The sequence below is a fragment of the Salvelinus namaycush genome, chromosome 28, assembly GCF_016432855.1.
Source record: "Salvelinus namaycush isolate Seneca chromosome 28, SaNama_1.0, whole genome shotgun sequence".
Taxonomy (NCBI): Eukaryota; Metazoa; Chordata; class Actinopteri; order Salmoniformes; family Salmonidae; genus Salvelinus; species Salvelinus namaycush.
Window position 1 is genome coordinate 1,906,696 of NC_052334.1, and position 16,682 is coordinate 1,923,377.

At 44.5% G+C, this 16,682-nt stretch overlaps 1 protein-coding gene across 1 annotated transcript in view; it reads left to right on the top strand.

The window, feature by feature from the left end:
* LOC120023138 (tandem C2 domains nuclear protein) overlaps nucleotides 1–9,202 on the top strand; it is a 32,771-nt gene extending 23,569 nt beyond the window's left edge. Inside the window, exons 9-11 of the mRNA XM_038967130.1 lie at nucleotides 7,578–7,683; nucleotides 8,103–8,299; nucleotides 8,503–9,202. Coding sequence (XP_038823058.1) covers nucleotides 7,578–7,683; nucleotides 8,103–8,299; nucleotides 8,503–8,613 — 414 coding nt within the window. The 3' untranslated portion in view covers nucleotides 8,614–9,202. The remainder of the gene's footprint in view (nucleotides 1–7,577; nucleotides 7,684–8,102; nucleotides 8,300–8,502) is intronic.
* Nucleotides 9,203–16,682: the final 7,480 nt, after the last annotated feature.

Sequence of the window (16,682 nt, forward strand, 5' to 3'; positions counted from 1 at the left end):
TTTGACCAGAGCCCTATGGAACCTGGACAACAAGTAGTGCACTAAATAGGGAATAGGGTGCCATTTTCGGATGAAGTCATCATGTGATTCTGAAGCCTGAGCTTTGTACTCATGAATCGATTTACGATTGTGTTTAAAGACTATGCTTAAACAAATAATATGTATTTTCTAGGGATAACATACGGTTATGATTGTGTTTAAAATGTTGTGGTAACACAGGACATGTACAGTGATCTCCAAAAGTATTGGGACGGTGACACATTTGCTGTTGTTTTGTCTCTGTACTCCAGCACTTTGGATTTGAAACGATACAATGACTATGAGGTTAAAAGTGCAGACTGTCAGCTTTAATTTGAGAGTATTGTCATCCATGTCGGGTGAACCGTTTAGAAATTAAAGCACTTTTTGTTCAAAGTCCACCCATTTTAGGGGACGAAAAGTATCGGGACAAATTCACTTATGTGTATTAATGTAGTCAAAAGTTTAGTAATTTGTCCCATATTCCTAGCGTGCAATGATTACGTCAATTTGTTGGAGTCATTTGCGGTTTGTTTTGGTTGTGTTTCAGATCCATCTTTTGCCCAATAGAAATGAATGGTAACTCAACTATTGTATAATTTTGGTGTCACTTTTATTGTAAATAAGAATATAATATGTTTATAAACACTTCTACGTTAATGTGGATGCTACCATGGTTACGGATAGTCCTGAATGAATCGTGAATAACAATGAGTTAGAAAGTTACAGACACACAACTACTGTACACTACATGACCAAAAGTATGTGGACACCTGCTTGTCGAACATCTCGTTCCAAAATCATGGGCATTAATATGGAGTTGGCCCCCCCCCTCTTTGCTGCTATAACAGCCTCCATTCTTCTGGGAAGTCTTTCCACTAGATGTTGGAACATTGCTGCGGGGACTTGCTTCCATTCAGCCACAAGAACATTGGTGAGGTCGGGCACTGATGTTGGGCGATTAGGCCTGGCTCGCAGTCGGTGTTCCAATTCATCCCAAAGGTATTCGATGGGGTTGAGGTCAGGGCTCTTCCACACCAATCTCAACAAACCATTTCTGTATGGGCCTCGCTTTGTTCACGGGGGCATTGTCATGCTGAAACAGGAAAGGGCCTTCCCTTTGGCAGATAATAGGTCAGTATGGGGGAAAATTACATTATAAATGGAAGGTGTTCTGTTTCTGTGGTCCAGAAGTCAGTGGTAGGTCAAACCTCAGGAGGGACAAAGAGAGGGAGAGGACATTCTGTGGTCCAGAAGTCAGTGGTAGGTCAAACCTCAGGAGGGACGGAGAGAGGGAGAGGACATTCTGTGGTCCAGAAGTCAGTGGTAGGTCAAACCTCAGGAGGGACGGAGAGAGGGAGAGGACATTCTGTGGTCCAGAAGTCAGTGGTAGGTCAAACCTCAGGAGGGACGGAGAGAGGGAGAGGACATTCTGTGGTCCAGAAGTCAGTGGTAGGTCAAACCTCAGGAGGGACGGAGAGAGGGAGAGGACATTCTGTGGTCCAGAAGTCAGTGGTAGGTCAAACCTCAGGAGGGACGGAGAGAGGGAGAGGACATTCTGTGGTCCAGAAGTCAGTGGTAGGTCAAACCTCAGGAGGGACGGAGAGAGGGAGAGGACATTCTGTGGTCCAGAAGTCAGTGGTAGGTCAAACCTCAGGAGGGACGGAGAGAGGGAGAGGACATTCTGTGGTCCAGAAGTCAGTGGTAGGTCAAACCTCAGGAGGGACGGAGAGAGGGAGAGGACATTCTGTGGTCCAGAAGTCAGTGGTAGGTCAAACCTCAGGAGGGACGGAGAGAGGGAGAGGACATTCTGTGGTCCAGAAGTCAGTGGTAGGTCAAACCTCAGGAGGGACGGAGAGAGGGAGAGGACATTCTGTGGTCCAGAAGTCAGTGGTAGGTCAAACCTCAGGAGGGACGGAGAGAGGGAGAGGACATTCTGTGGTCCAGAAGTCAGTGGTAGGTCAAACCTCAGGAGGGACTGAGAGAGGGAGAGGACATTCTGTGGTCCAGAAGTCAGTGGTAGGTCAAACCTCAGGAGGGACGGAGAGAGGGAGAGGACATTCTGTGGTCCAGAAGTCAGTGGTAGGTCAAACCTCAGGAGGGACGGAGAGAGGGAGAGGACATTCTGTGGTCCAGAAGTCAGTGGTAGGTCAAACCTCAGGAGGGACAGGGAGAGGGAGAGGACATTCTGTGGTCCAGAAGTCAGTGGTAGGTCAAACCTCAGGAGGGACGGAGAGAGGGAGAGGACATTCTGTGGTCCAGAAGTCAGTGGTAGGTCAAACCTCAGGAGGGACGGAGAGAGGGAGAGGACATTCTGTGGTCCAGAAGTCAGTGGTAGGTCAAACCTCAGGAGGGACGGAGAGAGGGAGAGGACATTCTGTGGTCCAGAAGTCAGTGGTAGGTCAAACCTCAGGAGGGACGGAGAGAGGGAGAGGACATTCTGTGGTCCAGAAGTCAGTGGTAGGTCAAACCTCAGGAGGGACGGAGAGAGGGAGAGGACATTCTGTGGTCCAGAAGTCAGTGGTAGGTCAAACCTCAGGAGGGACGGAGAGAGGGAGAGGACATTCTGTGGTCCAGAAGTCAGACACAAATCATCATTATGCTTTCTCAGAAAAGAGACATCCAACAGCACGTTGTTAAACCATATGATTTAGTCTACCACTTAATGGTACACATAGACAGCACAAACAAGCACAGAACATCCAATTCCTGTCGGTTAACTCCTAAAAATGTCCATGTGGTATTTTCACTATCTTCTTCAACTTGGTACTCCTTCAAACTAATCCACAACGCAAGATGGTGCCGACAGAGATGGTCACCTCGCTTCGAGTCCTTACACAAGAATTTCACTAAACTCACATTAACATCTGCTAACCATGTGTATGTGACCAATACAATTTGATTTAATGATTTGACACAGAAGCAGTAAGTATTTTATCTACCTAGTCTGGCGTTACCATACCTCGATTACGTTGCTACCTAGTCTGGCGTTACCATACCTCCAAATCACGTTGTTACGTCGCTACCTAGTCTGGTGTTACCGTACCTCCAAATCACGTTGTTGTTACGTCGCTACCTAGTCTGGCGTTACCGTACCTCCAAATCACATTGTTGTTACGTCACTACCTAGTCTGGCGTTACCGTACCTCCAAATCACGTTGTTGTTACGTCGCTACCTAGTCTGGCGTTACCATACCTCCAAATCACGTTGTTGTTACGTCGCTACCTAGTCTGGCGTTACCGTACCTCCAAATCACGTTGTTGTTACATCGCTACCTAGTCTGGCGTTACCGTACCTCCAAATCACGTTGTTGTTATATCGCTACCTAGTCTGGCGTTACCGTACCTCCAAATCACGTTGTTGTTACATCGCTACCTAGTCTGGCGTTACCATACCTCCAAATCACGTTGTTGTTACGTCGCTACCTAGTCTGGCGTTACCATACCTCCAAATCACGTTGTTGTTACATCGCTACCTAGTCTGGCGTTACCATACCTCCAAATCACGTTGTTGTTACGTCGCTACCTAGTCTGGCGTTACCGTACCTCCAAATCACGTTGTTGTTACGTCGCTACCTAGTCTGGCGTTACCGTACCTCCAAATCACGTTGTTGTTACGTCGCTACCTAGTCTGGCGTTACCGTACCTCCAAATCACGTTGTTGTTACGTCGCTACCTAGTCTGGCGTTACCGTACCTCCAAATCACGTTGTTGTTACATCGCTACCTAGTCTGGCGTTACCGTACCTCCAAATCACGTTGTTGTTACATCGCTACCTAGTCTGGCGTTACCGTACCTCCAAATCACGTTGTTGTTACGTCGCTACCTAGTCTGGCGTTACCATACCTCCAAATCACGTTGTTGTTACGTCGCTACCTAGTCTGGCGTTACCATACCTCCAAATCACGTTGTTGTTACATCGCTACCTAGTCTGGCGTTACCATACCTCCAAATCACGTTGTTGTTACATCGCTACCTAGTCTGGCGTTACCATACCTCCAAATCACGTTGTTGTTACATCGCTACCTAGTCTGGCGTTACCATACCTCCAAATCACGTTGTTGTTACATCGCTACCTAGTCTGGTGTTACCGTACCTCCAAATCACGTTGTTGTTACGTCGCTACCTAGTCTCGCGTTACCATACCTCCAAATCACGTTGTTGTTACATCGCTACCTAGTCTGGCGTTACCATACCTCCAAATCACGTTGTTGTTACGTCGCTACCTAGTCTGGCGTTACCGTACCTCCAAATCACGTTGTTGTTACATCGCTACCTAGTCTGGCGTTACCGTACCTCCAAATCACGTTGTTACGTCGCTACCTAGTCTGGCGTTACCATACCTCCAAATCACGTTGTTGTTACGTCACTACCTAGTCTGGCGTTACCATACCTCCAAATCACGTTGTTGTTACATCACTACCTAGTCTCGCGTTACCATACCTCCAAATCACGTTGTTGTTACATCGCTACCTAGTCTGGCGTTACCATACCTCCAAATCACGTTGTTGTTACATCACTACCTAGTCTCGCGTTACCATACCTCCAAATCACGTTGTTGTTACATCGCTACCTAGTCTGGCGTTACCATACCTCCAAATCACATTGTTGTTACATCGCTACCTAGTCTGGTGTTACCATACCTCCAAATCACGTTGTTGTTACATCGCTACCTAGTCTGGCGTTACCGTACCTCCAAATCACGTTGTTGTTACGTCACTACCTAGTCTGGTGTTACCATACCTCCAAATCACGTTGTTGTTACATCGCTACCTAGTCTGGCGTTACCATACCTCCAAATCACGTTGTTGTTACGTCACTACCCAGTCTGGCGTTACCGTACCTCCAAATCACGTTGTTGTTACGTCGCTACCTAGTCTGGCGTTACCGTACCTCCAAATCACGTTGTTGTTACGTCGCTACCTAGTCTGGCGTTACCGTACCTCCAAATCACGTTGTTGTTACGTCGCTACCTAGTCTGGCGTTACCGTACCTCCAAATCACGTTGTTGTTACGTCGCTACCTAGTCTGGCGTTACCGTACCTCCAAATCACGTTGTTGTTACGTCGCTACCTAGTCTGGCGTTACCGTACCTCCAAATCACGTTGTTGTTACGTCGCTACCTAGTCTGGCGTTACCGTACCTCCAAATCACGTTGTTGTTACGTCGCTACCTAGTCTGGCGTTACCGTACCTCCAAATCACGTTGTTGTTACATCGCTACCTAGTCTGGCGTTACCGTACCTCCAAATCACGTTGTTGTTACATCGCTACCTAGTCTGGCGTTACCATACCTCCAAATCACGTTGTTGTTACGTCGCTACCTAGTCTGGCGTTACCATACCTCCAAATCACGTTGTTGTTACGTCGCTACCTAGTCTGACGTTACCGTACCTCCAAATCACGTTGTTGTTACGTCGCTACCTAGTCTCGCGTTACCATACCTCCAAATCACGTTGTTGTTACATCGCTACCTAGTCTGGCGTTACCGTACCTCCAAATCACGTTGTTGTTACGTCGCTACCTAGTCTGACGTTACCGTACCTCCAAATCACGTTGTTGTTACGTCACTACCTAGTCTGGCGTTACCGTACCTCCAAATCACGTTGTTGTTACATCGCTACCTAATCTGGCGTTACCGTACCTCCAAATCACGTTGTTACGTCGCTACCTAGTCTGGCGTTACCGTACCTCCAAATCACGTTGTTGTTACGTCGCTACCTAGTCTGGCGTTACCATACCTCCAAATCACGTTGTTGTTACGTCGCTACCTAGTCTGGCGTTACCGTACCTCCAAATCACGTTGTTGTTACATCGCTACCTAGTCTCGCGTTACCGTACCTCCAAATCACGTTGTTGTTACGTCGCTACCTAGTCTGGCGTTACCGTACCTCCAAATCACGTTGTTGTTACGTCGCTACCTACTCTGGCGTTACCATACCTCCAAATCACGTTGTTGTTACGTCGCTACCTAGTCTGGCGTTACCATACCTCCAAATCACGTTGTTGTTACGTCGCTACCTAGTCTGGCGTTACCATACCTCCAAATCACGTTGTTGTTACGTCGCTACCTAGTCTGGCGTTACCATACCTCCAAATCACGTTGTTGTTACGTCGCTACCTAGTCTGGCGTTACCATACCTCCAAATCACGTTGTTGTTACGTCGCTACCTACTCTGGCGTTACCATACCTCCAAATCACGTTGTTGTTACGTCGCTACCTAGTCTGGCGTTACCATACCTCCAAATCACGTTGTTGTTACATCGCTACCTAGTCTGGCGTTACCGTACCTCCAAATCACGTTGTTGTTACGTCGCTACCTAGTCTGACGTTACCGTACCTCCAAATCACGTTGTTGTTACGTCACTACCTAGTCTGGCGTTACCGTACCTCCAAATCACGTTGTTGTTACATCGCTACCTAATCTGGCGTTACCGTACCTCCAAATCACGTTGTTACGTCGCTACCTAGTCTGGCGTTACCGTACCTCCAAATCACGTTGTTGTTACGTCGCTACCTAGTCTGGCGTTACCATACCTCCAAATCACGTTGTTGTTACGTCGCTACCTAGTCTGGCGTTACCGTACCTCCAAATCACGTTGTTGTTACATCGCTACCTAGTCTCGCGTTACCGTACCTCCAAATCACGTTGTTGTTACGTCGCTACCTAGTCTGGCGTTACCGTACCTCCAAATCACGTTGTTGTTACGTCGCTACCTAGTCTGGCGTTACCATACCTCCAAATCACGTTGTTGTTACGTCGCTACCTAGTCTGGCGTTACCGTACCTGGAAATCACGTTGTTGTTACATCGCTACCTAGTCTGGCGTTACCGTACCTCCAAATCACGTTGTTGTTACGTCGCTACCTAGTCTGGCGTTACCGTACCTCCAAATCACGTTGTTGTTACGTCGCTACCTAGTCTGGCGTTACCATACCTCCAAATCACGTTGTTGTTACGTCGCTACCTAGTCTGGCGTTACCATACCTCCAAATCACGTTGTTGTTACGTCGCTACCTAGTCTGGCGTTACCATACCTCCAAATCACGTTGTTGTTACGTCGCTACCTAGTCTGGCGTTACCATACCTCCAAATCACGTTGTTGTTACGTCGCTACCTAGTCTGGCGTTACCGTACCTCCAAATCACGTTGTTGTTACGTCGCTACCTAGTCTGGCGTTACCGTACCTCCAAATCACGTTGTTGTTACGTCGCTACCTAGTCTGGCGTTACCATACCTCCAAATCACGTTGTTACGTCGCTACCTAGTCTGGCGTTACCATACCTCCAAATCACGTTGTTACATCGCTACCTAGTCTGGCGTTACCATACCTCCAAATCACGTTGTTGTTACGTCGCTACCTAGTCTGACGTTACCGTACCTCCAAATCACATTGTTGTCACGCCTCATTAGCTACCTAACCAAGTACAGGCATTTGGGATAGCACCAGTGTGTTTAGCAACATGAGGTTGTCGGTAGGAAATGTTTGAAACTGTTAGAAATGTGTCCAGTCTCCAGTGTCTGAAGTTCTCCTCTTCTTCCTCTCCGTCTTTCTCCAGGTGTGTCACGCTGAGCTGCACCTGGCCACCTGTTTCCAGCCCGTTAACGGACGCATCCAACTGCAGGTTCTCGCTGCCCAGAATCTCCCTGCTCCACTCCGGCAGGGTAGGTGTCTTCTTCACCTGACCAGACCTGGGTTCAAAATATTATTTGAAAAAAAAATAAAAATGTAGCTGTGCTCGATTGAACTTGTCTGTTGCAATGGAACCAATGGAATGTCCAACAAGTGCCAATCCTGGACACCACCAGGCACTCCGGGCAGGCTACAACAGCAAATACTAAATGTTTTAGAAGTATATCTAATAGTATTTGAACCCAGGTCTGGATCTGACCACCTACATTATTCACGTACCTCATTCTTCGAAGAAAAACATTTAGAAATTATTTGAACGATGAGTAATCTTGAGTGGCCATCCTTACAAATCCCGTCTGGTACGTGAGAAGCCTTGGGATTCCGAGGCTAACGAGTAACCATTTTGTTTGTGTGTCCCCGCCCCTTCCTTCCTTCCTTGTCTGTGAAACAGCGTTCTTTGTGAAGATAGAGATGCAGCAGTCGGGCAGGGTGGTGATGAAGAAGAAGACTCACACCCTGAAGTCCTCCGGAGGTCAGCTGACCTGGACTGAGTCTTTCTACTTCCCCTTAGCTCTGGACCAGAGCTTCCTTCTGTCAGTCAAACTCTACAGTCACCGCTCTGTCAGACGAAAACACTTCCTCGGACAGGTGATAACGGCTTAAACGTACTGTATCTGTATGACTTTGTTGTTGTTTGACTTTCTTCTTCGTTTTCTTCTTCTTCTTCTTGCCACTATTCCATGCACACAAACGCTCTGCCTATCTCGCTGTCACACACACCAGTAACCACGTGGAGTGTTTGCGTTTTCGAAGATTAGGCCAGTTACATAACAACATCCATTTTTCTGTAGGTTCACCTTGGCTTCGACAGCCCAACGCAGGAAGCAGCAGAGCAGTGGAGGGACAGCATGTCTCACCCCGAGAGGGTGGTGGCTGTATGGCACAGACTCAACGGGTCCTGAAACGCCTGTAGAAATTCACACAGCCTGTAGAAACTCACACAGCCTGTAGAAACTCACACAGCCTGTAGAAACTCACATAGCCTGTAGAAACTCACACAGCCTGTAGAAACTCACACAGCCTGTAGAAACTCACACAGCCTGTAGCAACTCACACAGCCTGTAGCAACTCACACAGCCTGTAGCAACTCACACAGCCTGTCACAGCCTGTAGAAACTCACACAGCCTGTAGCAACTCACACAGCCTGTAGCAACTCACACAGCCTGTCACAGCCTGTAGAAACTCACACAGCCTGTAGAAACTCACACAGCCTGTAGAAACTCACACAGCCTGTCACAGCCTGTAGAAACTCACACAGCCTGTAGAAACTCACACAGCCTGTAGAAACTCACACAGCCTGTCACAGCCTGTAGCAACTCACACAGCCTGTCACAGCCTGTAGAAACTCACACAGCCTGTAGCAACTCACACAGCCTGTCACAGCCTGTAGCAACTCACACAGCCTGTAGCAACTCACACAGCCTGTAGCAACTCACACAGCCTGTAGCAACTCACACAGCCTGTAGCAACTCACACAGCCTGTCACAGCCTGTAGAAACTCACACAGCCTACATTCAAAATGGCACCCTATTTCGGGGGTTCTCAAAGTGGGGTCCACGGTGGTACTGCCACGGAGTCCGTGGCCACATCTCAAAATATATATTTAAAAAATATTAAAATAAAATAAAATAAATTTCTTATTAATATTACAAACAACAACAGGTTAAACACAAATTTTCGCATATGGATCTATGGAATAAGTTTATGGTGTGTAATACAATGTTATATTATTAACCTAAAATGTATGTTCTTAAAGGCCTAATGCAGTCAAAACTGTGATTTTCCTATGTTTTATATATGAGGTTGGAATAATACTGTGAAATTGTGAAAATTATGATAATGCCCTTTTAGTGTAAGAGCTGTTTTGAAAAGACCTGAAATTTCATCCTGTTTTGGTGAGATGGAGTTTTGGTCTGCCTGAAGACATCACCAAGCAGTAAATTAATTAATCAAATGAAATCAAACTTTATTTGTCACATGCGTCGAAAACAACAGGTGGACCTTACCCGTGAAATGCTGACTTACAAGCCCTTAACCAACAGTGCAGCGCAAGAAAGAGTTATGACAATATTTAACAAGTAAACTAAAGTCAAAATCATTAAAAAGTAACACAATAAAATAACAATAACGAGACTATATACAGGGTACTGAGTCAATGTGCGGGGGTACAGGTTAGTCAAGGTAATTTGCACATGTAGGTAGGAGTGAAGTGACTATGCATAGATAATAAACAGCGAGTAGCAGCAGTGTATAAAACAAATGGAGGGGGGGGGGGGGGTCAATTTAAATAGTCCAGGTGGCCATTGGATTAATTGTTCAGCAGTCTTATGGCTTGGGGGTAGAAGCTGTTAAGGAGCCTTTTGGTCCTAGACTTGGCTCTCCGGTACCGCTTGCCGTGCGGTAGCAAGAGAACAGTCTGTGATTTGGGTGACTGGAGTAATCACAGTTCTGATGTCTAGAAGTTATTTTCGGTCATAAGAGACGGTGAGCAGCAACATTATGTACAAAATAAGTTTAAAAAATAAGTTACAAACAACGCAAAAAACTAACAAAATAGCACAGTTGGTTAGGAGCACGTAAAACATCAGCCATCCCCTCCGGCGCCAATAAGAAAGAGATTTTCAAATCTCTCTGCCAATAACAGCTCGTTTTCAGTTTCCCCCTCCCCCACTCAGACCACTCCCAGACAGTCCTAGCAAAATTCTTGCTTTAGAAATGTCTCTTTACTAAGAAGCTATTTTTGTTTATTTTTGACCATTTCATTTGAAACAATCACAGTAACGTACTTAATTGTTACCCAACAACAAGACATCTCTCTGCCCCATGACAAAATGTGTAGAATTACAGAATAAAAAATACAAAAACTGCAAAATTTTCTCTCCGATGCCAAGTAGCGGGGCTTTAAAACGTTCCTTCCCAGGGCTCAAGACTTGGTTCGCCAGGCCACGCGCTGCCAAAGTCATAGTAAAACTCCTTGGGGTCATACTTGTGAACATAAGCAACCATTTAAATGTAAACAGTTTCATCCGCCGTATCTGCCCAACAGGCAGCTTTTTCAAAGACTGTTAAATCACCAGGAATTCAGCTAAAATTTGTTTAATATAGTAAATATGTTCAATTATTTTGGGGCTTAGGCCTAGATTCAATCAGATCAAACTGACATAGCTGATGTTTTGACCGTGTCGGGAGGTGGAACTACGTTGGAGCGGTAAAAAATGTCTGTCACCCTAATGGAGGTGTAGATTACATCTCACATTCCAGTGTTCCCAACATGTAAACAAGTCTGCATGGGATTTCTCTTAATGCGACGCCGTGCAACCAATGACAATGGTCGCTTTAGGTATAACGCCAGGAGCCACTTGTGGATTTCACGTCTCTAACGCAGTTCCACCTCCGATACCGCCAAAATGTAAATATTAGTATAGAGTTATGTTCTGCCCCCCCCCCCCCCCCCCCCCCCCGACCATCTGCTCCGACATAAATCGGGCCTGCGTCTGAATGTGGGCACATCCTGTTGTTTTATAAGATCACAGGACACTGCTTCCACTACAGATTATGTACCCTCACTCTGCTTAATTAAAAAGGGATTGTTATTTAAACACATTCTGTGAATGTCTGGAAGAACAAATGGATTTGTTTATTTTTTTGTCGATAAAGTTTGACTTGTTTTTGTATGTTGTCAAATGTTTTAGTGAACGTGCAGTACATTCGGGGAAAGTTATTTTTGAATGGATATGGATGTTTTTAAAGAAAGAAAATGATTTTTAAACTCTTATTTAATATATTTATAGCTGTTTATAACTGCTAGGAATTGTAGCATGTATGAATCCCTTGTCTATTATAATGTATCAATATTTTTTGCACTTCCTTGTTTAGTCTTCTAATCTTAATCTAGAGAACTACTGTATAAACATAATAAATTATTAACCTCACATTAGCATATTAGCGTATAGTATAATTATTAATCTCACATTAGCATATTAGCATATAAACACTGGTATGAGTGTCTTTCATCTCCTGTCTTTTATGTAATGACATGTAAAGATTGTAAAGATAAGCATGATTAAAACTAAGGTCCTATCTTAAACCCAAATCTGTACAGATGTCAAACCTGGTTTGTTCTGATCAAAGGTGTTGTAAAAGCAAGGAAACAGTCCAGTCTGTTGTTTCAGTATGTGTAGCATACGATGCTAACGTATCCCTCAGTATTCTATAGGCCAGTGTGTATCTTCTCTGAAATGGGACCAACAACCATAAACAATTTGTAGCCTTTTATTATAGAATTGCGTGAGTGACACATGTTCAGAACAAAACTGTGAAAGATTCCACACTGGCCTCAATACAATAGACATGTCCACTGCGTCACTCACCTCCTTCCAACTCTCAAAAATGTAAGTTTCCTGCTGGTTCGGGTTGCAATCATCTGAAATCATGTGTTGTCCACTGACCTGTATTCTACAAAAATTCAATCAAGGATTTTCTTGTCCAACAATAGAGAAACGGTTTTGGTCTGGCCATTGAAAAATGGGATTTAAAAAGACTATATTTATATATATATTTTAAATATCACGGTTAGAAACCACTTTATCTACCTGAAAGGGGACATTAATATTGTCTTTACATGAACATATAGTATCAAATTACAGCAATGTGCATATATAAACCCTTAGAAGCCCATTCTAAACCAATTATCAAGGCAGCCTTAGTGTAAAGTGTTACCAGCAATGTTCTAGTCTATTAGGAGTGTGGTATATTGGTGTCAGGCTGATCAGTGTCTATTAGGAGTGTGGTATATTGGTGTCAGGCTGATCAGTGTCTATTAGGAGTGTGGTTTATTGGTGTCAGGCTGATCAGTGTCTAGGAGTGTGGTATATTGGTGTCAGGCTGATCAGTGTCTATTAGGAATGTGGTATATTGGTGTCAGGCTGATCAGTGTCTATTGGGAGTGTGGTATATTGGTGTCAGGCTGATCAGTGTCTTTTGGGAGTGTGGTATATTGGTGTCAGGCTGATCAGTGTCTAGGTGTGTGGTATATTGGTGTCAGGCTGATCAGTGTCTATTAGGAGTGTGGTATATTGGTGTCAGGCTGATCAGTGTCTATTAGGAGTGTGGTATATTGGTGTCAGGCTGATCAGTGTCTAGGTGTGTGGTATATTGGTGTCAGGCTGATCAGTGTCTATTAGGAGTGTGGTATATTGGTGTCAGGCTGATCAGTGTCTATTAGGAGTGTGGTATATTGGTGTCAGGCTGATCAGTGTCTATTAGGAGTGTGGTATATTGGTGTCAGGCTGATCAGTGTCTATTAGGAGTGTGGTATATTGGTGTCAGGCTGATCAGTATCTATTAGGAGTGTGGTATATTGGTGTCAGGCTGATCAGTGTCTATTAGGAGTGTGGTATATTGGTCAGGCTGATCAGTATCTATTAGGAGTGTGGTATATTGGTGTCAGGCTGATCAGTGTCTATTAGGAGTGTGGTATATTGGTGTCAGGCTGATCAGTGTCTATTAGGAGTGTGGTATATTGGTGTCAGGCTGATCAGTATCTATTAGGAGTGTGGTATATTGGTGTCAGGCTGATCAGTGTCTATTAGGAGTGTGGTATATTGGTGTCAGGCTGATCAGTGTCTAGGTGTGTGGTATATTGGTGTCAGGCTGATCAGTGTCTATTAGGAGTGTGGTATATTGGTGTCAGGCTGATCAGTGTCTATTAGGAATGTGGTATATTGGTGTCAGGCTGATCAGTGTCTAGGAGTGTGGTATATTGGTGTCAGGCTGATCAGTGTCTATTAGGAGTGTGGTATATTGGTGTCAGGCTGATCAGTGTCTATTAGGAGTGTGGTATATTGGTCAGGCTGATCAGTATCTATTAGGAGTGTGGTATATTGGTGTCAGGCTGATCAGTGTCTATTAGGAGTGTGGTATATTGGTGTCAGGCTGATCAGTGTCTATTAGGAGTGTGGTATATTGGTGTCAGGCTGATCAGTATCTATTAGGAGTGTGGTATATTGGTGTCAGGCTGATCAGTGTCTATTAGGAGTGTGGTATATTGGTGTCAGGCTGATCAGTGTCTAGGTGTGTGGTATATTGGTGTCAGGCTGATCAGTGTCTATTAGGAGTGTGGTATATTGGTGTCAGGCTGATCAGTGTCTATTGGGAGTGTGGTATATTGGTGTCAGGCTGATCAGTGTCTAGGTGTGTGGTATATTGGTGTCAGGCTGATCAGTGTCTAGGTGTGTGGTATATTGGTGTCAGGCTGATCAGTGTCTAGGTGTGTGGTATATTGGTGTCAGGCTGATCAGTGTCTAGGTGTGTGGTATATTGGTGTCAGGCTGATCAGTGTCTATTAGGAGTGTGGTATATTGGTGTCAGGCTGATCAGTGTCTATTGGGAGTGTGGTGTATTGGTGTCAGGCTGATCAGTGTCTAGGTGTGTGGTATATTGGTGTCAGGCTGATCAGTGTCTAGGTGTGTGGTATATTGGTGTCAGGCTGATCAGTGTCTAGGTGTGTGGTATATTGGTGTCAGGCTGATCAGTGTCTATTAGGAGTGTGGTATATTGGTGTCAGGCTGATCAGTGTCTATTGGGAGTGTGGTGTATTGGTGTCAGGCTGATCAGTGTCTAGGTGTGTGGTATATTGGTGTCAGGCTGATCAGTATCTATTAGGAGTGTGGTATATTGGTGTCAGACTGATCAGTGTCTATTAGGAATGTGGTATATTGGTGTCAGGCTGATCAGTGTCTAGGAGTGTGGTATATTGGTGTCAGGCTGATCAGTGTCTAGGAGTGTGGTATATTGGTGTCAGGCTGATCAGTGTCTATTAGGAATGTGCTATATTGGTGTCAGGCTGATCAGTGTCTATTAGGAGTGTGGTATATTGGTCAGGCTGATCAGTGGAAGGTGTGTGTGAGCAGCTGTGATGGCACATCTCTACAAACACACTCAAGGGACACTTACGTTGTGGACTAAGACAACAATACATGGTGTGTATGGGCAATGCTTGCTTGCGTGTATCCAGAACAACAAGGCTTTCCACGTGACGTGCGACAAGCGTCAAATACCGCCACTACATCCTGGATGTTTAATCGGCAGTCGTCATTTACGTAATTAATGTTTGATCTAAGTTAATGTTTAGCCAGCCTGCAAGCATTCTAGACACACATTGGCCAATAGTTTTTCATAGCACTCAGCCAGACCCTTTGCTCTTTGTTAACTGAGAGAACAGGAAGTACTGCTATAATTTATGGAGAGACTGTCTCATTAGGTTTTTCGGGAAGTTGTGTGTAACACCTGGGTTCAAATACTACTTGGCTTTAGAATGTGTGTGAGGTGGGCGGGGTTTTCACCTTTTGAGACTTTTCTATTGGTTCCATTGCAACAGGCAAGCTCAATCAAGCACAGATACAGTGTTTTAAATGATTTTGAATAGTATTTGAACCCATGTCTGGTGTGTAACAGGCTATCTCTCATGTTGGCAACCTGCGGTCAAACATTCCAACCTGCCTTCTATGTTCAGGTCTTTATTTGGATTGCCCCACACTGATGATCTACAGGTGGTCATACTTTCCACAAACTATCTGTTGATAAGCAACTGCTTGCTAAGGTTTACGGTTAGGTTTAGATTAAGGGTTAGGTTTAGAATAAGGGTTAGGTTTAGGTTTAGAATAAGGGTTTAGAATAAGGGTTAGGGTTAGAATAAGGGTTAGGGTTAGAATAAGGGTTAGGTTTAGAATAAGGGTTAGGTTTAGAATAAGGGTTAGGGTTAGTAAGTAGTTAGTTGAAATGTTGTTGACAGTTATTGAACATCTACAAACCATTTCTTTGGGGACTATGCAACAGGAAAAAAAGTGTTACACAAGTTAATTCCACCGTCACTATGGATAAAATGAGTGAAGGGCCTCAGTGTTTCTATGGTGACCAGAGCCATCCTGGGTCACCAGGATCTAAGTTAACTCTGTGTGTTCTGGTTTTGGCTAGATGGAGTACAGCTAAGGAACGGAAGTGATGCAAAAAAATTGTAATTATCTCACCTTTTTGCGATTTGTTTTTTTGGCTAGATGGAGTACAGCTAAGGACATACAGTACTTGGGGTCACCTGAGGAAAAACTATCATCTTTAACAAACAAATTAAAAACTAGTTTTTTCTTCAAGTGGCTATGGAATACAAACTCTCAGGTCTAGATTTAATAAGATCAAGTGTTACCCAGCAATAGCAGACACCCGCATAGCGGATATTTTGGCAGTGGGACTGAATTGGAGCCTTTAAATTAGTGAGCAACTGCCCTTGCATCATTGTCACAAAGTCACAACCGTCCCCGTTCCTGTTGGAAGTTCAAAATTAGGCTATATTGAAATAATTACGCTCAAATTGAAAAACCATTAAAGAATGAGGAGTTCCTCTCATTCTAATCAGGGTGTAGATTACATCTCACATTCCAGTGTTTGAACACGTAAACAAGGCAGGCCTCTACTTTTTTTTAACAAGGAAAAATGTAGGAGTACTATTTGTTGTTGTTGTTGATAACAATCAGTTTTTCTTTGTAGTAATGGTGCAAGTATGACGGTCATGAATCTGTGCTCAGTGAGTTCCCTACATGTAGGGGCTGCCGTAGTGAAGGAATCATTGCAACAATTATCTGGGCGATTTCCCCCCTTCTCTGTAAATTAAAATTCCAGGTCGCAGAGCAAAAAATATTTAGGTACATATGCTAATGAAACTCCGTGCAGACACTTGTGGATTTGACAGCTCCGACAACGTGCGGATCTGATTGAATCGGGCCCTTATTGCCTTTTACACTATTGGAATGCGCTTTCATGTCATTATTGTTGTTGGGACAGCCTGAGGTACCTGAAGCTGTGAATCTGAAGTGTTCATTTGGGATTATAATTTCTCCAAGTGGGGTCCCCCTTCATTTTCTAGTGTCAATTTGGAATTGTTTGCAGAAAAAAATTTGTGAACCCGACATAGAAGTA